The 21,464-nt window shown below is 41.7% G+C and overlaps 1 protein-coding gene across 1 annotated transcript in view; it reads left to right on the forward strand.

The window, feature by feature from the left end:
- Nucleotides 1-5,297: 5,297 nt before the first annotated feature.
- The window catches only part of MFN1 (mitofusin 1), a 39,131-nt gene continuing 22,964 nt past the window's right edge, over nt 5,298-21,464 (forward strand). Inside the window, exons 1-3 of the mRNA XM_044670943.1 lie at nt 5,298-5,386; nt 12,063-12,183; nt 15,462-15,597. Coding sequence (XP_044526878.1) covers nt 12,069-12,183; nt 15,462-15,597 — 251 coding nt within the window. The 5' untranslated portion in view covers nt 5,298-5,386; nt 12,063-12,068. The remainder of the gene's footprint in view (nt 5,387-12,062; nt 12,184-15,461; nt 15,598-21,464) is intronic.

Raw genomic sequence — 21,464 nt, forward strand, 5'->3', positions numbered from 1 at the left:
ATAAACATGGCTTTAATTAAAATACTAATTTATATATTTATACAAGCCTTTATCATTTTTCATATTAATAACAGTGCTTTGGAGATCCAGACAGACCGTAAGGTGTTAAATGCCTGTCTGGCTTTGTTGATTCGGTTTCTGATGTCCTCGTCTGCCCCGCTGTCCTTACTGACTATGCTACCCAAATAGGTGAAGTGGTCCGTCTCCTTGATGTTTTCTCCCTGTAGTTGGATTGGCGTATGCTGGTGATGGAATACTATTGTGCTAAAAGGAATAATAAACTAGAGGAGTTCCAGGTGAACTGGAAAAACCTCCAGAAACTGATGCAGAGTGAAAGGAGCAGAGCCAGAAGAACATTGTACACTGAGACTGATATACTGTGGTAAAATCGAATGTAATGGACTTATGTACCAGCAGAAAGCAATGACACAGGACAGTTCTGAGGGATTTATGGTAAAGAACGCTACGCACATTCAGAGAAAGGACTGCAAGAGAGGAAACATATAAGAAAAACAACTGCTTGAACGCATGGGATGAGGTGGACATGACTGGGGATGTAGACTCGAAACTACCACACCAATGCAACTACCAACAATTTGGAAATAGGTCTTGATCAATGACACATGTTAAAACCAGTGGAAATGTGCATCAGCCATGGGTGGGGGGAGAGCAGGGGGTGAAGGGGAAAGTGGGAGCATGAATCATGTAACCATGTTAAAATGAATATTAATAAATGTTTAAAAAATTAAAAAAATAAAAGTAAAGGAGTTAGGCAAAGTTTCCCTTAGGAAGTAGCACATTAACTAAACCTTGAAAAAAAAGAAGGAATTGCAAAGAATGAGAGGTGAGGAAGAAGTGCATTCTAGACATGCCAAGAAAAGAAGCTGATAGAACCTTAGAGTTGACTGGAGGATAAGGAGCATGAAGTGGAATAATGTATGATTGGTGTAAATGAGGGTTTGCAGACAGGTTGTGAAGGCCTTTACATGCCAAGCAGAAGATTAACAACTAGGTATAGCAACAGAGAGCACAGGGGAGTGCTGGGCCCACAGTCAGGAAGACCTGAGTTCAAAATTAGCTTTAGATACTAGTTGTGTCACCTTGGATAAATCACTTAACCTTACTTTTTTCACCTGTAAAATGTTGTGAAGATCAAATGAGATAGGATTTGTAAAATGTTTTGCAAATCTTTAAGTGCTATGTAAATTCTAGCTATTATTTTTTCCTAGATAAAAGGTTTTTCAGCAGGTGAATGACCATGGAATGCCAATGACCCACTTAGCCAGTGACCCAGTTAGGATTCTGTTGCAATTGTTCAGGTGAGAGTTTACCCTGATGGCCCTCTAAATATAGGGAAGGGGGTAGATATGAATGTTGTGATAAAGAAGTTAGGTAATCTCACAGGTCTCCGGCAGTTTGGGTAATGAGGAGGGATAAAAAGGTGATTTTGAAAGGGGATGAAGGAGATAACTGAGTGTAGGGAAGGATGAGGTAGTATATAGGAAGGTAGGGGAATGACAGGAGTATACAGGACAGGTAGTATATAGGAAGGTAGGGGAATGACAGGGAGTATACAAGAATAAGCTTAAACAGGCTTATTCACCAAGGCTAGAGACAGAGGGTACTGAGAGGAAATAGGCTGAGGTGCTTCAATTAGGGAAGGTATCTCTAAGGTACAGGGGGATTGGGCCAGTCAGAAATGTTTTATATCTGGCTGGAGGACTTCTCTTGTTAATTTCTAAGTTCCTTGAGGGAGGAGACAAAAGGGCTCCTCCTGCCAGTGAAACTGATGGCTGCAGGAAGTCTCGGATAGGTACTTCCTGCCAAGATGGATGCTTGCAGTTCCCTCAAGAAATAAAAAGAAACTAATTCCTTCCCTCTTTAGCCCTTGCCTTAATCTTCCATACAATGATTCACCAGAGACTTGTATAGGTAACAAAGGGGATTTATTAAAGTCAGGAATAATCAGAGGGAAAGAGGTTTTCGGTTTTCTAACTGCTGCTAGGGAGAAAGCTGGATGGTGAGGGATGAGTCGCAGGAGAGGTTTAGACTAAGAGAGTCCGGCTCTCCCAGTTAGGAAGGTTTGACTGCCTTTGAAGTAAAATATTTATCAAATCACTAAATTAGGGGTAACTAGATTAGGATGCCCTACTTGCCTACAGAATCTAAACCCACAATGTCCAATCACCAAGCCACCCTTCCTCCCAGGGCCCAAAGGGAAATTCAGGGGAAATAGTAGAGATGTAATGGAGAGATCAGGGAGAGGTCCAGGGAAATCAGATAGGTCCAAATTTCCCCAAGACAAAATAAGCACAGGCCAATGCCAAAGCCAAAAGGCCAAAGCCAAACCGAAAAGCAGAAGCCAACAAGCTAAGCCAAAGCTCAAAAAGCAAAAGCCCCCAGTCAAAGCAAAAGCCAGAAGGCAAAAGCCCCATCAGTTGGAACTTCAGCCCTATTTATAGCTTTAGGCTCCAACTGACTTTCTGAAGATTCTAAAACCTCCAACTGACTTTCTGTGACAGTTTGGAATTGCAGAAGCAAAAGGCTTCTGCTAGCAATATTGCATTACAATGTGTCCTCTGGACTCTGGTGGGGGGCCACCAGGGTAGTGAAGGGCCTCGAAAGCATGTCATCTAAGAAGACAAGATCTAGGAAGGATAAAATAATAACTGGCAGTTTAAAAATGGTTTAAAAAGAGCTTTTAGGTGAAAGACTTGTTCTGCTTGGCCCCAGAATATAGAATGATGACCCAAGGATAGAAGTTGCAAATAGGCAGATTTAGGCTTCATGCCCTACAGTGGACTAGCCAACTTTAGGAGAAAGGGGGTTTCTCAGTCACAAAAGATCTTCAAGGAAAAGCTGGAAGATCATTAATGAGGTAAAGTGAGTAGTCTCCTTTAGTATTCCTTGGAGCTAACAGTCTCTGAGCTCCTTTCCAATCCTTGAGATTCTGGGATTCTCAAGTTTTCAATAATCTCCACTGTGTTGATAGGTCCCAATATCCACATCTAACCCCACCCTTTCCTAACAGTGCTGCAGGGTGGTGTCCCTGGCACCCCCACACCTCACAGACTATGCTAATTCCTGCCTTGATGGGTTAATAATACTGTTTCTGCTCCACCCTCCAATTCACCAATCCAAATTCAACACTTCCTTACAAACTCAGCTCCTCCTTACTTTATACAGTCTTTTTCAGACACCATTCAATCCATAGTGATATTTGAAATGTTAGGATTTCTATAGTACATATTTGTATCACACAATCTAGAACTTGTTTTATTCCTTCTTTTCAATTACAATGTAAACTCCTTGGAGTGAGAACATTTATATTTTTATCCCACATAGCAAACAATCCGTCCTGAGAATAAAGTTGGGATTTACTAATGTGATTAAAATTCCCTTTACAATGAATTCTGGGACAGCCAGTTTGTTTACTTGAATACAAGGAAGTATACTTATGTAATAAAACATTTCCAGCTATCACATTGCTAGTAGGCAGATCCTGATGAAACTCAACAGGTTCCCAGACTATCTGGGTGAATTAGAAAGTTTTAAAAAGTGCTTTGGATTCTCTGGGGGGGGGGGGGGGAATTTTGGATTTTCTAGGTCTTTTCTTCCCAGCTCTCAGAAAATACACATTAAAAAAAAATCCATTTTAATAATTTAAGTAGGGTTTCTCAAAGGTTATGGTGTTTGAGGCCTGAGAGAAACGAGTTTTAGACAATAAGATAAAGACTGAAAATTTCCAAGTTCTTTTCCTAGCTCTGTGCCCCTGGGCAAGTCACTATCCCAATTGCCTAACCCTTTAGACTCTTCTTTCTTAGATACACGATTTTAAGACAGAAAGTAAGTTTTTTTTAAAGCTCTTTTCGTATGAGGGATATTCCTGATTGGTAGAAAAAACTTGCTACACTCTTTTCTTGTTTTCTTTTTATCACTCGGATTACCAGAACTAATTATTTGGGACTAAGCCATTCTTATGATATTTTAACATTAGGAAATTGCATTTGCACTGGTAAAAAGAGCTTTTCCGACAACATTCAACTTCAGTAGATCGTTTTTCAGGGGCTGACTTTTCTAAGTGAGAGATTAAGTTGCTTTCATTAGTAAGTAAATGGAATTTTCCTCACCATAACATTGGGATGAAAACATAGATGCAAATATTCCTGAAAAAGGGAGAGTTTCATTAATTACGCCTATAATCAGTCATTTTAACATCTGTCTGGGAAAGATGTAAAACTCCCCGTAGAAGGCAGGGTCGATAGCTTACTTCTACAAAGAAACCCTAATTCCGCTGGCTGGCTGACTCCCCAGGGCCCAGGCCAAGTAGACCTCCGCCCCGCTCAGGGTTTTGTTCAGGAACCTCCTCCAGAGGCCTTTTCTGCTCCAAGCCACCACCAGGACCCTGGGAGAGATGGGATTTCCATGCATACTCTCTTATTTGGAGGAAAGTCATCCCTTCCCCAGGAAAAGCTTTTGAAGGGCGGGACAGTTCTAGGATCTCAGACTGAGGGCTGGAAGGGACCCAGGAGGCTCAACCTCTTCCTGTTACAGACGAGGAAACTCTAGAGGTCACAGTCACGTAAGCGGCCCAAGGTCGGCCTCCCAGCGTGGGTGGGGGAGGGGGGGAGGTCCGCGCGCCTTTCCGGGAACCTCGGTTAAAGGGAAGCGCTATCACTTGCGGGAGGGATTAGGCACATTCCAGGGAAGGTCCCAGATAATTGAAGCCACGAAAAACTTTCAGAGAGTTGCAGATGCCCCTGTGAGGAGTAGGGTCTTCAACTCTGGAGGAATCCCAGCCAGGTTGGAGGCCCACGTGGGGCTCGGGGCGGGGTGAAGTTGAACCACTTTCGGGTGACAGCTGAGGTGCCCTCTATCGTTGCCCCATCCCTCCGTTCCTGAGCTCGCTAGTTCGGGTCACCCGCCGAGCGCTAGCGTGGCGTCAGCGCCTCCCACGGTCAGGGGAACTCGGCCGCGGGGACCCGATTCGCTACCCACGGAGACACCGCCACTTCTTCCGCCCTTAATAAACATGGCTCCCAGACGGACGCGCACTTCCGGCGTCAGAACCATCTAGAGTCCAGACCGGGAGGGCAGGGCCGGAAACCGCCCTTCCCCTTCCGGCATTCGCCCCGCCCCCATCAAATGAGACCTCCTCTCTAGCCCCGCCCCCACCCCGGCCTCACCTTCTCTCGGCGCGGGACGATGAGGCTCCGCGGGTTCCGCGTAGCCGGACAGCTGCGGTTACCGGGTTACGAGTAGGGCTGGACGAGCCGTCGCAGGTCAGGCCTTGCCGTCCTCCCTCCGTCCACGATCCCCTGTACCGACCGCGGGCCCTCCGTGACAGGGGCTCCCGGCCGCCCCTCTGCCAGCGTTGCGGTCCCAGGTGGGAGTGGGGCGGGAGGAGGGACTGACTGCCGGCACTTTGTGGGGGCAGGGGTCGCCCCTTGCGGGCCGTTGAGGTTCTCTTCCCTCACCTCCTGGGCCTGACTCGATGAGCCCCAATCTGGGGCATCGTAGCAGGACCTTAGGGTCCTAGAGCAAGAGTCGCGAGAGGCCTTCGGGGGCCCAAGGGGCCTGCCCAAGCTTCCATAGGGATCGAGTGCTACGGCTGGGGTTGGGAGCGAGCTCTTCCCGAGGCAGGGGCAGAATCCCCCTCCCTGCACTGGGCTGTGTTCATTCTGTATGGATGCCAGGCTAGATAATTATAGAAGCTCAGTACGGTGCCAGGCATGTAGTAGGCGCTCAATAAGTGCTCATTCCTGACGTCCCTGTCTGGGATCGAGGGGTGGATTTGGAGCTATTGCCTCCAACGTAGAAGTTGAGGCTTTGAAGCTATGGTCTGGAGGGTTGTCATTCTGATTGCTTGGGCTGTATGGGCTTTTCTTGGCGAAGATACTAGACTCCAGTGGATTAAGGCAACAAAGGTTAAGTGACTTGCCCAGGGTCACACTGGTCTTGAGGCCAGGCAGTCTTTCCTGTCTCCAGGCCCAGCTCTTTTTTCACTGAGCCACTTAGTTGTCTCTGGGCTAAAGGGTAGCAGGAGCAGGTATTTCATAATGAACAATATAGCCAGCATTTATAATACTTATTTGCAAATCCTTTTACCCCTCTCATTTAACCATCGAAGCAGCCTTGTGGGATTGGTGGTACTATTATCCCCATTTTACAGATGAGGAAAGAGATGGGTTAAGTGATTCACCCAGGGTCATACCCCTAAATAAGAGTTTTAGGCAGGAATTTAATTTAGGTTTTCCTGACTTAAATGCATGTCGATTATTTGATTTAAATACTTGCTCTAATGGTTACCACTTTGTATGACGCTAGGCAAGGCTCTTAACCTCCTTGTCTGTTTCTCCTTTATAAAGGGAGTTAGACTTTCTAGTTCTAAATCTGGGATGCTTTCCCAACTCTGAGGATCTGTTCCAGGTCTTGTCATTGTGCACATTCGTCCTCTCCAGTGCCTGGAATTCTCCCTTTGCCTTGGTTCAGTTCTTCAGTTACCTTCTTTGGGAAGTCTTTCTCTGATCCCCTGGGGGTTAATGATACTTTCTCCTTAAATAATTATGGATATACTTATCTATTTACACATTCTTCTCTTTCCTTCTCCAGCAAAATTTAAATTTTTTCAGGATTGGGACTACTTTTCCCTTTGAATTTTCAATTCCTTTTTTATCTATGGGTCCTAATTAAAAAAAAAATGGGGAGATTTCTCCTGCACCAACTATTTCAAATAGTCTGTGAGCCCACCCGTGCCTGTTCTGTCTCCTTTAGAACCTCATCTTTTTGTAGAAAGGGATAGCGGGGAAGGACCATCCTGGTCTTTATCTGTATCTGTGGTTAATGCTTGTACTCCCCTACACCATCTCTGTTGCCCAAATTAGACCTAGTGGTAGTGATTTGCCCTTGGTGACTTTAATGGGAAGAAGCCAAGAGAATCTTTTTATACTCCCTGAAGCAGTTAAAGGTCTGGCTTTAACCTCAGTATGTTTTTTGCCCTGTCTGTCCTTGTTTTTTGGTAGCCAGAGTGAATGTCCTTTGCTGGCATGTGTTGCTTCTGGGACTTGGGAATTATTTTGTCAAAGCCTATTCAGTCCCCTTTCAGAAACTCCATGAATATAAAGTTATTGTTTACCGACTTGTTTTCCCCTTATCCAGTGCCCTGGATGACTTAAAAGCTTCTATAGTGACAACATAATTAAAATGGTTTCTTATCCCTGTTAAAGGGCTATGTGTAGAACACTTGTCTAAGAATTAGAGCCAATTTGACAAAAATAACTCCCCAGGTTTCTCTAAAACTTCTCGTTTAAAAACAGATGTGTTTTTTTTTTTTTAAACCCTTGCCCACCATCTTAGAATTAATACTGTGTCTGTTTCCAAGGCAGATGAGCAGGGCTAGGCAGTAGGGACTAAGTAACTTGCCCAGGGTCACATAGCTAGGAAGTGATTGAGGTCAAATTTGAATCCAGGGCCTCCTATCTCTAGGCTTGGCTCTCAATCCACTGAGCCACTTACCTGCCCCCCAGTTTTTTCTCATTTCTTAAAAAAGATTTTGACATCTTTTTCTTTTAGTTTCATCAGGAGAGAAATTAATAGCATTGGAGAGTGATTGTCTGATTCTGTTAAAAAAGTAGAGGTTTGGGGCAGCTGGGTAGCTCAGTGGATTGAGAGTCAGGCCTAGAGACGGGAGGTCCTAGGTTCAAATCCGGCCTCAGACACTTCCTAGCTGTGTGACCCTGGGCAAGTCACTTGATCCCCATTGCCTACCCTTACCACTCTTCCACCCTATGAGACAATACACTGAACTGAAGTACAAGGGTTTAAAAAAAAAAAAGTAGAGGTTTTATGTAATTCAATTTACATTCTTGTAAATTTTGATACACATATCCCAATAGCCTTAAAACATTTAGGAAAATGTTCTCCTGAAGTCTATTAACTTAAGAAGAGAATAGAATCACAGAGTTAGAAGGGGACCTTAATATTACCTAGTCTAGTGGACATCTACCTAAATTTTTACTACCAAATGGTCTTGTTAATCCTATAAACTAAAAAACAGACTCCTTTTTCCTTGTCTTCTGGTCATCTTCCCTCTTTTCCTCTTCCCATCTCCTAGTTGTTTGAGTATCTTATGTGAGTGGGAAATTTTTGTTATTTTATTAGTTCACAGCATAACTGTATTAACCCGAATATAGTGAGACATTTTTTCCCTCAATATGTACCTTTGAAAGTTGCATTCACACTATATTTGAGCACTTCCAGCTTTGAAACCATAAGTTGTGTATTTCATGCCTTAGCATATGTAAAAAGCATGGCTGTCTCCTGTGGCAGATGGGAAATGCTGACCAAACCCCTGTTTGTTTTGCCATTCCGTCAAATGTCACCTTTAATACTAAAGGCGCCAAAACAGTACTGATTAAAACTACTGGAAATTAGAAAAGTGGAATGACTGTGATGCTTGCAGTCACAGCTGATGGGTGAAAACTGACTCCTGACTCTCTATACATAATTTTATGGCATAAAACATCCTAAGGAAAAGTTACCATCTGGAGTGATCTTTTATGTGCAGGAAAAGGGATGAATGAATGAAGAACTTGTGTTAGATTGGTTGAATGTGTTTTGGGGTAGGTGTCTGGGTGCCTTACTGCCTCAGAGAGGAATGTTGTTACTGGGTGTGTTCCAAGGGTCATCCCACTGAAAATGTGAATAAGAGAATTGCTGAAATGCGCATGGACCTAGTTAGATGTTGTAATTAATAAGCCATTCATAGATCATTTGACGAAAGAATATAATGAGTGGATGTTGAATTTACTCCACCGGGAAAAATAAACGGTTGGTCACTGTATTAGGGGACTGGATCAAAACCACATGGGACAGGGGCAGCTGGGTAGCTCAGTGGATTGAGAGTCATGCCTAGAGACGGGAGGTCCTAGGTTCAAATCCGGCCTCAGCCACTTCCCAGCTGTGTGACCCTGGGCAAGTCATTTGACCCCCATTGCCCACCCTTACCACCCTTCCACCTATGAGCCAATACACAGAAGTTAAGGGTTTAATTAAAAAAAAAAAAAAAACACATGGGACAAAATCTCCACTGAGTCCATTGTGCTTGGATTTTTAAAATGTATATCAAACAGTATGGATGGTAGTGAAGATGGTGTTTTGTGGGAAGAAGAGGGTGACGATGACTGGAATGATGTTTCCACTTTGGGAGATGAGGAAATAGAAGAAGGAGAACATGAGTAAATATTGGAAGGTAGTTTCTCACAAGTATCTATAAAAGTAATACATATTTAATAAAAGTGTTGGCATTAAAACTTCTTTAACTTGTTTTCAGGACCTTGAAAAAACTTGCCTGCATTATTCACAAGTTAAGAGAAAGTTGTAATTTAAAAGGAGAAAATAAAATGGGTGTTTACTCTTTCTGAGTTACCCTTCAAAATACTTGGTATCTCACTATATTTGGTGTCATATTATATTCGGACTAATACACTAGTCCCTGGAAAACATTGCTCTGATCTGGCTCTGACTCCTGCTGAATTTGAAGAGAAGTGATCCAGAGAGGATGGCTTGCCCTCAGCCCCTCAAGCATGAGCAGAGGCAGGATGGGAGACTGGTAGTCTTTGCACAGTATACATTTCCATGGTGTCTTGATTAAAATGAAACTTGGTGTTTTTCATTCTAGTGATATTGTCTTTCTCCTCCAGGACCCTCTTCTGTAGTGGGGAAAGAGCACTGGCTTTATAGTCAAATGACCTGGGTTGGCATCCAGTCTCTTTAGTTACAACCTGTGTGACCATGGGCAAGTCATTGAATTTCTCTGGTACTCAGTTTGGTCATTTTTAAGATGAGAGGGTTGGACTAGCTGGCCTTCAAGGTTTTATACAGCTCTAACTATTGGGTTCTGCTTAATGATTGGGAGCTTCTTTGGAAAGGTTACAGTTGGACTATGGGTTGTTTGCTGCCAAGATGAGCTAAGTTGGCAGAAAATTGTCAGTGGGAGGCCCTGTAATTTTCTCTGCCCAAGGAGGACCCACCCACCCACCTACTCTTTTGTAATCTTGGGCCTTCCACTGTATTGAAAGCCAAGGGCAGCAAGCACTGTTTGGCAGCCAGTTCAAGCTAAGGTCTTCTACAGACATGTTCCTTTACATCAGTTATAAATTACATAATAAAATACATTGGTTATAAATTAAATATAAATTACATACATATAAATAAATTACAAATTACAATACATAAATGAAACATTCAACATTATAAACAAAGCTCTTCTTTTATAATTCACCTTTGCACTAAAATTTTCTATTCCTTGTAACTTAAGTAAACTCCAATGGTTTCTTATTCCCTAGGATTAGTCAAGTTGGCAGAAAATATTTCTTAAGCACTTAAGTCAAGTCCTTGGAATACAAATAACAAGCCAAGAGAGAGACTGACCTTGCCCTCAAGGAGATTACAGTCTAATGGGGGAAGACCATCCTGGAAAGGTAGCTGAATAGGAGTAGAAGGAAGGTCCTGAGGCAAGAGCTTGACCACTAAGATCAGAACTGAGGGTTAGAAGCATATCCAGGAGGGAATTGGGCTCAGCTGGGTCTGAGCTTGTCCCCAAAATGAAGGCCTGAGAAGGACCTCAGCAGTGAGAGGAGGGGTTGTGGGGAAGGGATGTTCCTGGAGAGGAGACAGCCTGGTCATGGTGGCAAAGACCTTAGAGTAAGTAGGCCAGAAAGGAAGGAGGAAATCCAATGTAAATCCTCTGGCTGGCATTTAAAACTCTTTATAGCCTGACTCCAGCCTTCCCCCCCCACAGTACTTGATGGTTCTCAATTCCTCACAAAGCACTCTAGCTCCCTTCTCATACCTTTGCCTGGCCACACTCCATGCCTGGAATGTTCTCCTCACCTCTGTTCCTTGGAATTCTAAAGCTACCTTTAACTGGTCCTTCCATCCCTTCCTTTCACCAACTCCTGAACTCATTGCAGTCTGGCTTTTGACCTTATCCACTTGGGAAACCTTTATTAAGCATTTGCTATGTGCAAAGTAATATGCTAAGTGTTGCAGGCAAAGAGACAACATGCAAATAACTGTTCAGGAAACCTACATTCAGGATATCTCGGAAGTAATCAAGGCCCTCACATTAAGAGGAATTTGGAAGAGCTTCCTGTAGGGGGAATTTTAACCAGGACTCCAGGCAGCTAGAGAATCTGGGAGATGGAGATGAGGAGGGAATTTCTGCACGGACAGCTGGTGAAAATACCCTGAGTCTAGGGATGGTGTGTGACCCTGCACAAGTCACTTAACCCTGTTTGCCTCTATCCTTATTTGTATATTGAACGAGAGCAGAAAATGGCAAACTAGTCTAGTATCTTTGCCAGGAAAACCTCAAATAGGGTCATGAAGGGTCTGACAATTCAGAGCTGATCAACAACAACAAAGGATTAATAGTCAAATGATGGGGCCTGGAACAGTTTGTATCAGAAGTGCCTTGTGGTTGGGGAGGCCTGAGACTAGAGATGAGGGTCTTGTTTAGATAACGGAGGCAGCTGAGTTTAAGGACTGAGTGGAAAATGAACTGCAGTGGGGGAGAGAATTGGGGTCAGCAGACCCCCCCCATGCACTGTTGGGGCAGTACAGGCTTAATGTGATGAGAACCTGCAGGCAGCAGAGTTGGTGGTAGTGTCTGTCCTAAGAGGCATGGGGAGGTTTGTGAGAGATGAAGAGAAAGAGTTATTTTCCCTTGAGAGCCTTGAGAGAGCTGGACTCTTGCCTTTCTTTATCTGACTGTTAGCTTAGTGTTTGGCACTTCAAAAGAACCCCTTTCTGCCCCCCAGTGGCCCCTGGCAGTGGGGAAACATTACCTTTTTTTTCTTTTTTCCTCTCAGAATAGAAGCTCCTTGAGGGCCTGAGCTTTGTTAACTTTGCCTTCCCAGTGATAGCAACTGAGTGGTACATAATATTGGTGCTTATTTCTTTACTTGTATAAGAAAGATCTTATGTGTTTTAGTAGCTCCACTTAAGTCTTTGTGCTTGCTTTCCTTTAGCCAACTTGGTAACATCTGTTTTTTTCACAGTTAAAAATGGCAGAAACAGCCACTTCTCCACTGAAGCATTTTGTGTTGGCCAAAAGAAGAATTACCGCCATCTTTGACCAGTTATTGGACTATGTCAGCGAGGGCACAAGTTTTGTCGAAGGTTAGTTGTTGCAAAGTTGCTTATGGAGCATTGAGGCAGGGCATTTTTATGAAGATGTTAACATATATAAATTCTGTTTCTAAGCTTCCAGAAAATTTTGTTAGAATATATATAACTTAATATAAATCTAAATATTAAAAAACACTTTTATTTTCCAGGTTTTTATTGTTTAAGCTAAATTTGGAGGAGTGAACATATTTTGCTGAAGGAGTTTGGGAGTTACATTTTTTTTAAACCCTTAACTTCTGCCTTAGTATTATTAATTCTAAGACAAAAGAGCGGTAAGAACTAGGCAATTGGGGTTCAGTGACTTGTTTAGGATCACACAGCTAGGAAGTGCCTGAGGCCATATTAGAACCCAGGACCTCCCATCTTCAGGCCTCACTCTCTCCGTGTGCTGCCCCTGAGAATTACATTCTTGAAGCAATAGAAACTTGAATTTCTAGTGACATGTCATCGATCCATCTTGGGCTAGGCCCCATCTAACTTTTAATCTTTTCTTTAGAACTTACAAATATTGTGATCTCATTTTGCAGATGATGAGATTGAGGCTCTAAGAAGCCAAATGACTTTTCCAGGGTCATACTTTTAGAGTCAGGATTCAAAAACAAGCCTAGAAAGGTGTTGCAGATGATAGCAGAGGGTTCAATAGGTCTCCATACCCTCAAGGTTTGATTATGAAATTCATGTGAAGGGGAGATGTATGGCAGGTTTATGATAGGGAGTCTTCTCTGACTCATTTCAGAATTAATATGTGTTCTCATTTCGTATATAAACCAGAAGGGATACTTTTCACCAGTGAATTACTTTGTGTTTTTTGTTTAAGATGCTGTATTGGGTAAGCAGGGCAAAATTTGCTTGGTTCCCTCCTTAGATATTTTCCTGGTCACTTGTTATTTTGTGAATGAAACTAGTTTTTAAAAGGTTTTTTGATTTTTTTTTTTTTTAGTTTTTATTTTTCTATTAGAAATTAAGGAAATCAAGGCCACAAAACAAAATGGTATATAAGATGATGCCAACATGTGCATCTATGATCCCTAAAGAATGAAGAACCCTACCACTCCAGCTATTTTTTTGTTTTGTTTTTGTTTTTTGTTTTTTTTACTCCAGCTATTTTTGAGGTTTAAACAGGCTTGGGATTCCTCAAGGTTATCAGGTAGAGTTTTTGGATGAAGAGGGGCACCTTAATCTCTTGATACCCAGAGCATGGGTCAGGGGCTCCCAGGCTATTAATAGCATCAAAAAACGCTACAGTGACAGAAAAATCTTAATGGTGTTGACTTTGGAAATTCATTATTTCCATTAAGAATTTAGCTACTAGTATCTGATGGCTTCTTGTTTAAGAGGTAGTGTGAAGATAATGAAAAAAATGGAATAAAAAAAAAAGAAATAAGGTGGAAATAGCCACTACACTAAAAAGAAACCCAGCCAGTTCTTACCATTGGATTCATTTGTTGTTGCAGACAGTGCATCTTTTATTTATGTAATCAGGTAGAATATGGTGAGGTCTTTCTTAATCCGAGACTTGCCTCCCTATCCCAGGTAAACTCCCAGTTACCCAATTTATAATGTGGGAAAAGTGAGACCTTATTTTAGGTCATTCAACCCTCTTGGATAGAAAGGCTAATAGTAATGCAGGCTCTAATTTTCTAGAGAGCAAATTGTCTTTGACTTAAGGCAAAGAGTTATAAACCAAACTCTAAAAGTTCTTGTGAGGCTTTCAGAATTTTTCTGGGGCGGTGGGGGTGGTGCTATGGTGCAGCTAGGTAGCACAGTGGATAGAGCACCAAGCCTGGGGTTGGAAGGACCTGGGTTCAGATTTGACTAGGACACTTCTAGCTGTGTGGCCCTGAGTAGGTCACTTAACTCCAGTTGCTTAGCCCTTACTGGGCTTCTGCCTTAGAGTAATACTTAGACAGAAGGTAAGAGTTTCTTAAAAAAAGAAAAGAAATGAAATTTTCCTAGAAGACTTTGAAATACGCTTGACCATGACCAATCTGGTCATTGACAAATCCATCCTATTCCCCGGAAGATCAGATTTCCATGAATAAGAACTTAGCATACTCTATAAATTTGAAGACTACATTACTTTACAAATATCTTGCTAATTAAATGAGCTAAAGCAATTGTATAAAACAGCTAGATGGCACATTGAAAATAGTGCCAGTACTCATCTCCCTAAGTTCACATCTGGCTTCAGACATTTATTAGCTTAGCTGTATGACCCTGGGCAAGTCACAACCCTTTTTGCCTCAATTTCCTCATCTTTAAAATGATCCAGAAAAGGAAATGGCAAACTGCTCCAGTATTTTTGCCAAGAAAATCCCAAATGGGGTCATAAAGAATCACACATGACTGCATAACACGTGAACAAAAATGAATATAATAATTTTTATGTGTTTTTTTTTTATATCACCATAGTTTTCCCTAATAGTCCTCCCCTACTCCTTCTCAAAAAACCATCCCATATAATAAATAGTATTTTTTAGACAAAAAAAGAACAAGAGCAAATATCAGCATAATTTATCAATACATTGAAAGATTGTGACAAAATGGGTAAGGCACAACTTTTGTGCCCCTTCTCCCTCTGCAGAGCTGATGGGGCTGGATTTCCTCATGTCTCTTCTCTGACTCCATGCTTGTTCTTTAGAATTTTGCCACATTCATTTTTAATTTTATGTGTGTGTCAATTTACATAATTTACCCCAAATTCTAATCATTGTGTATATCATTTAGCTTAAGGCTTGACTTATTCCATTCTGCATCATTTCATGTTGATCTTTCTAATCTTCTCTGGATTCGTTACATTCATCATTTAATACAGCATGGTAACTAATATTCCATTATATTCATGTACCATGGTTTTTTAAAGCTATTCCCTAACTGATGAGCATTGACTTTGCATATAGTTCCTTTCTATCATGAAAAGCTCTGCTATAAACATTTTTATTTATATAAGATGTTTTTTTTTGTTTGTTTTTTATTATCAATGATCTCCATGAGATAAAAACCTGGACTCTCAGGGTTATAGAAAATGGACATTTTAATCATTTTATTTGCCTAATTCCAAATTGCTTTTCAGAATGGTTGTATTGCTTCAAAGTTCCACCAGTACACTAGTGTTCCTGTTCCTGTCTTTGCACAAACCCTCCCACACTGACTCTTTATCTTTTGTCATTATCTTTACCAACTTGCTGGGTGTGAGATATCAGAGGTATAATTACTATGTCATTAATCTAGAATGCAGTATATCTTATCCTTCATTCTTAATTTTATAGCAACATATAAGAATCCAGAACTTGACCGGATAACCACTGAGGATGATCTGGCAGAAATACAGGGGTATAAAAATAAACTCTCAGTCATTGGTGAGGTGCTATCCCGGAGACATATGAAAGTGGCATTTTTTGGCAGGTAATTATATTTTTCCTATTAAGTGTCATATAGTTGTTAAAATAAACAAGACTCCATTTCCTTTATTGAATTCCCAACTTTGGCAAGTCAAACTGTTCATTTTTTCTCTTAAAAAAAAGTTCTTTTCAGGACACTTAACCATCTAGTAGATAATTTGGATTACAATACTGGGACGTCCTTTTATAAAAATAATTATATTTCTCATGACTATTGTAATGGTTAGAATGGTTATGGCTAGAATAGGTCGCCAAAAATTGTAATTAACCTTTAAGTCACAAGACTGCTAATAGCTAGATTTATTAATAAGAAAAAAAAGAGAGAGAAATATAGAAAGGAGGTGATGAATTTCCTAGCCTAATAATCCAGAGCCTAACTGCTCAGTGTCTGTCTCCAAATCTCAGCCTCAGGAAATAACCCCCACAGCTTCCTGCTGGGTCTCATCTTATAAATCCTTATTACACCCATTAGCTGTCTTATATCACTCCCAGGAACCAATCACAGTTCCTCAGTCTGGTATCACCCAGAGGGGCAGTGCCTGTGGAATCAATTCCCTGGTTGCTGATTGACCCAAATTCAAAACAAATGGAAGGGAAGTCTGACTCCCTGATTGATCAAATCAAAGTACAAATTCCCTTCTCACAATTATCCCTCCCTTCCCCCCATTCTATTGGGAGACAAGCATGTTGAATTCTCCTCAATTGAGGGTCTTGGGAGATTAACATGCCTAGTCCTCCCCAGTGAATCATTTCACATAACCAATGTATATTTCTAAGGCTTCCTCCCACTAAAGGTGTATAAAACATTGCCCTTTCTAAGGGGAAATTACAGCAACCTGGGAACAAGAGGGAAATAATAAAGAAAGAAAACAAAAACAATAATTAATAGATACATTGACAGAAAATTATTACATTCAGAATAAATGTGTTTAACTCCCTTCAGTTCAGTTCATTCTGGATCTCTTGATGCAATGTGCGGTGTCTGCAGGCATCTCCATGGCACCCTCTTCAAAAAAAATTTGCCTTCCTGATTCAAGGTGCTGGCGAGTCTCTTCTAAAATTCCTCCACAAGATTTTCAAACTCTGGATTTTAGGACAACCATACAATTAAAACCATGTGCTATTTTTTGTATAAGTAAAACTTAACTTCGGTTAGGGCCAGTGAGCATATTTGGTCTTAATTCTTTGGCATAAAATATAAAATAGGTCATTCACAAATACATGTGAAGTTGGATTATTTTTTATCTATTAAAGATATTAATCAGCAGAAATTGCTTTTAGTTTTGAGATGAAGAAGTCATAAAGTGGGAATTTAATTGTTTTTTCTTCTGTGTTCATTAGGAACTGTCAGGCATATGATGCATGTATTTTCTGGTATTTTATTGGCAGGGTGGGAAGGATGGGGCTGAGGAGACTTAAAAGGTGTCATAACCCAGAGAAGGATATTGCTTACTTTGTCACGTGTATGCTGTCATAAGGAGGGCAATTCTCTTACCTTAGATAGGCCTAGTGGAGGACTGTGTAGAGTGATGATACTTTACATTCCTATCTGTTCTGTCATTTGATTCTGAAAACCAAGGCAGGTGTAGCAGGTATTTTAGACCTCTTTTCCTGATGAGAGCAATGTGGCTCTAGAAGTGAAGGTTTACCATGAGTCACAGAGAAATGATAGAAAAGTATAGAAAGGAATCAGACTATAGTTTTGACTTCTAGTTACTGGTCATTCATTCCCCTGGACCTAATAATGTCATACTGAGTACTTGAGTGTGTTATGGTACCTGCACCCAGTCTGCTTCCCTCCAGATCTTTTCCCTTCTTAAGCCTCCAGGCACATTGGCATCCTCTCTGCAAGGTACTAAGGACTTGGATGTCTTTCTTTTCTTTTTTTTTTTTTTTTTTTTTTTAAACCCTTACCTTATATCTTAGAATCAGTACTGTATATTGGTTTCAGGGCACAAGAGCAGTAAGGGCTAGCATTGGGGTTTAAGTGACTTGTCCAAAGTCACATAGTTAGGAAGTGTCTGAGGCCAGATGTGAACTCAAGACCTTCCATCTCTAGGTCTGGTTCTTAATCTACTGAGCTACTCAGCTGCCCTCAGGGGCTTTAATTTCCCTCTCAGAGCTCACTATGACTAATTTTCTTTTTTTTTTAAATGAGGAAGGGGTAATACTACTCCTTGCTAAATCTAATCCCTCTTCTTGTGCTCTTAGTCCTGTCATCTCACTTATTCCAGGATTTCTGCCAGCTCTTTTCTTTTGCCTACAAAATCCCCAAGTCTTCTCCAGGCCTACAAAGGCTTCCTTTGACCTTAATCCACCTTCCATCTTCTTTTTCCTCTCTTCCTCTTCATTGTTCACAACCAGTCACTCTCTGTGTGCCCTCAGACCATTGTTGTGTGTTTTCTATCCCTACAACTCTACTAAAACAATTTTCTCAGGGGTTATACGTAACTTCCACATTACCAATATAAGGTTTTTTGTTATTCCTCTCTGATGTCTCAGCCACATTGTACCACTGTTTGCATCCCTCCTTCCTTGGGCCTCCTGACACACTACACTGTCCTGCTTCTTACTCTCATTTTCTCTTTAAGCACATTCCTCTTTGATAGTCTTATTTGTTTATATTCTTTCAGCACATGATTCCCAAATTTGTTTTTTAGTTTTATTCTCTTCCCAAAAAACTAGACTCATATTTCCATCTCTGTTCTCTATTCTTGTTCTTAAATATTTCTAAAACCGACCTAACCTTTGCCCTCAAAATCTGATCTTCCTTTTGAACTATCATTCCAGCTATTCAGGACCATTCAACAACCATTAATCTTTATTTTTTTTTTTTTTTAGTGTTCATCCACCTTCACATACACTGGGTATACCAGAGAGGAAGGCAGTTTCTGGGGGCATGGTGTCTTTTGACCAGTAGGAGGAGGAGATGGAACACTCTCCATTCATCCTCCTTTTGGGTTCTGGCTCTGCTGCCTGAGGCATGAGACTGAGAATGCAGCTCATAGCTATTTACAGCTGGTGGGGAGTCGACCCCCTCTCCTGTTTCCTTGTCCCAGATGTGAACAGGATTCACTCACCCAGAGGTCATTTTGCAGACAGGAGACTGAAGCCCAGAGGAGGGAAGAGCCTACCTGAGGTCACAAAGCTGCATTAGGTCTGCATGGATCGCTTAGGGTTTGAAAAGCAGCTGGAGATATCATAATACCAGGGATCTTCAGTTAAAAAATAAATGGGAGCCACTAAGGTGTACATAAGAATCCCTACAGGCTGCATGTTGACTTAATTTTAAAATGTAATATCCATAGTGTGTTATTTATTTTGTTAAATATTTCCCAATTCTGACTTAATCTGGTCCTCACTTGGGAGTGTTTTCTAACCTGCCCAAGAACTTGTGGGAGTAAAGACATTCCACTGAGGGCCTACTATGTGCCAGACATTGTGTGCTTTTGGTACAAAGACAGAAGAGTCCTTGCTCTCAGGGAGCTTATATTCTTTGGTGGGCAGAGAAGCTAAGTAGTAAGCCAGGAAGGGGGCACAGGAGCCTGTGATATTTGTAATATTCCAGGAAAGGGGCCGAGGGCCTAGGTAGGGAGGAGGAGGAAGCGGATGCAAGATCTGCTGTGGAGGTCGACTTGAGATTTGTCCACAGATCGGATGCGAGGCATAAGGGAGAGCCATGGAGGATTCTGATGTTAGGGACCTGAAGGACTAGCTGCCAGGTCTAGTCAGCAAGAACTAATTAAATGTCAGGCACTTTGCAAAGGAAGGACTGGGGTTACACAGAAAGGCAAGACAAGACCTCCTCTCAGGGGGCTTCCATTCTAAAGGGAGACACGCATTCTCTCTCTCTCTCTCTCACACATACACACACAGAAATGAACTGGGGTGGTGGGGAAGTGCTGCTGTTCAGAGGGACTGAGAAACTTGAGGGAAGCCAGGAGGCAGAGGGAAGAGACTCGGGCAGGGGGAGCCAGTGAATAGTCAGGAAATGAGTATCTCATTCAGGGAGCAGCCAGGAGACCAGAATCACTGAATGTCTGACTGTTGGAGTGGGGAGAATAAGGCAGAAGAAGACGGGAAAGAGAGGAGGCAGCCAGGTTCTAAAGAACTTTAAAAGTCAAACAGAATTTTGCATCTGGCTGGGACTGATAGGTTGGGCCTGAGCTTTATTTGGGAAGATCATTTGGATAGCTGGGGGGAGGATGGACTGGATTGGGGAGAGATTGGGGGCAAGGAGACATGCTGGAAGGTCCAGGAAAGGTGGGGACAGCATCGGAGAAGAGGGCAGACATGACGAAAGATTGGCTTGGGAGGTGGGGAGTGAAAGTGAGGGGTTGAGGATAACAGCCAGGTTGTGAGCCTGGGTGACCTGAGGGAATGTCAGTGCCCTCAGCAGTAGTTGGGAAATAAGAAAGAGGGGAAGGTTTGGGAAGAGAGATTTGGGGTCAGTTATGGGCATGCTGAGTTTGAGACATTCAATAAAGCAGAAGAGTGAGAAAGCTTAAGACTGGATAAATAGATGAGAATAATTTGTAGAAAGACAATATTTTAAACCATAGGCATTGAGGAGATCATGGAAGGAAATGCTGTGGATAGAGAGAAGAGAGTGAAAGAAAGTGGAAGTACTGACTGTAGAGATGTAGGATAAAAGCCAGCCGGGACAGAGGTCACATGAAAGTGGGTTTTTTTGAGGATGAAGCAGTCTTGGGGGAATGTTTTTAGGCAGCAAGAAAGTAACAGGTACATTGGGAGAGGTGGAAGATTATGGAGAGGATAGGGAGGATGGAGGGAACAGTCTTGTTGGAGAAGATAGGACGGTAGGGGAATTGGGTGTGTGTTCATAGTTCATAGAGAAGTTTGCCCAGGTAAGGAGAAGGGCCACCACTTCATAAAAGACAGCAAAGAAGGAGATAGTGTGTAGTGAGTTGAGATGAGGGTAAAGGCCCCCATTTTTTCCATGAAGTATGAGTCAAGGTTCTCAGTGGAGAGTTTTTAGGGAAGGGGGAGCCACTGAAGACTTAAGGAATGAAAGTTTTGCAAGTGCTGCTATGGGGAGGTGTATAAAAGGAATATGAATGCACTGTAAGAAATGATGAGCAGCTTAATTTAAAAAAAAAACTTAGAAAGATCTACATGAAATTATTAAGAGCAAAATGTATAAAACCAAGAGAACATTATATTATACCTACAGAATTAATATTTGACAAATAACTCGTGAGAGTCGACCTCCAGGAAAGAACTAATAAATAGAAACATGAAAGACATAATTTAGAAATACGTGTTTTGGGGGGAGTAATGCCTCATATGGTGCAGGGAAAGTAGGGAGAGGAGAATTTTAATGTACCAACAAGCAAATAGATTAATTAAAAAAAAAATTGTTATGCAGCAGTATATGTTATGCAGGTTGAGAATATATAGCAAATTTGTAGTGGATACTGTCAACACTATTTCATGATTTTTTTCTCCAGTCCCATTAGTTAAGGAACTTCATAAAAGAGGTTAAATTTGATATCCGTATTTCGGATTAAGCCCTCTTCTTCCCCTTAAAAAAAAAAAAGAAAGAAAGAAAAAAACTTGCAGTATTTCTAAATTTAGAGGAATATGAACAAAAAAGGGGGCAAAAAAAATCTTACCTCTAAGACCAGTGGCTACATATATATATGGTCATAGAGTTTGACATGAAGTCCTAAAACTTCACAGGCCTCAGATCTCTGCGAAGAGGAAGAGTTCTTATTTTTTTTTTTAAACCCTTAACTTTTGTGTATTGGCTCATAGGTGGAAGAGTGGTAAGGGTGGGCAATGGGGGTCAAATGACTTGCCCAGGGTCACACAGCTGGGAATTGTCTGAGGCCAGATTTCAACCCAGGA

This window comes from Gracilinanus agilis, chromosome 3, assembly GCF_016433145.1.
Source record: "Gracilinanus agilis isolate LMUSP501 chromosome 3, AgileGrace, whole genome shotgun sequence".
NCBI classification, from domain to species: Eukaryota; Metazoa; Chordata; class Mammalia; order Didelphimorphia; family Didelphidae; genus Gracilinanus; species Gracilinanus agilis.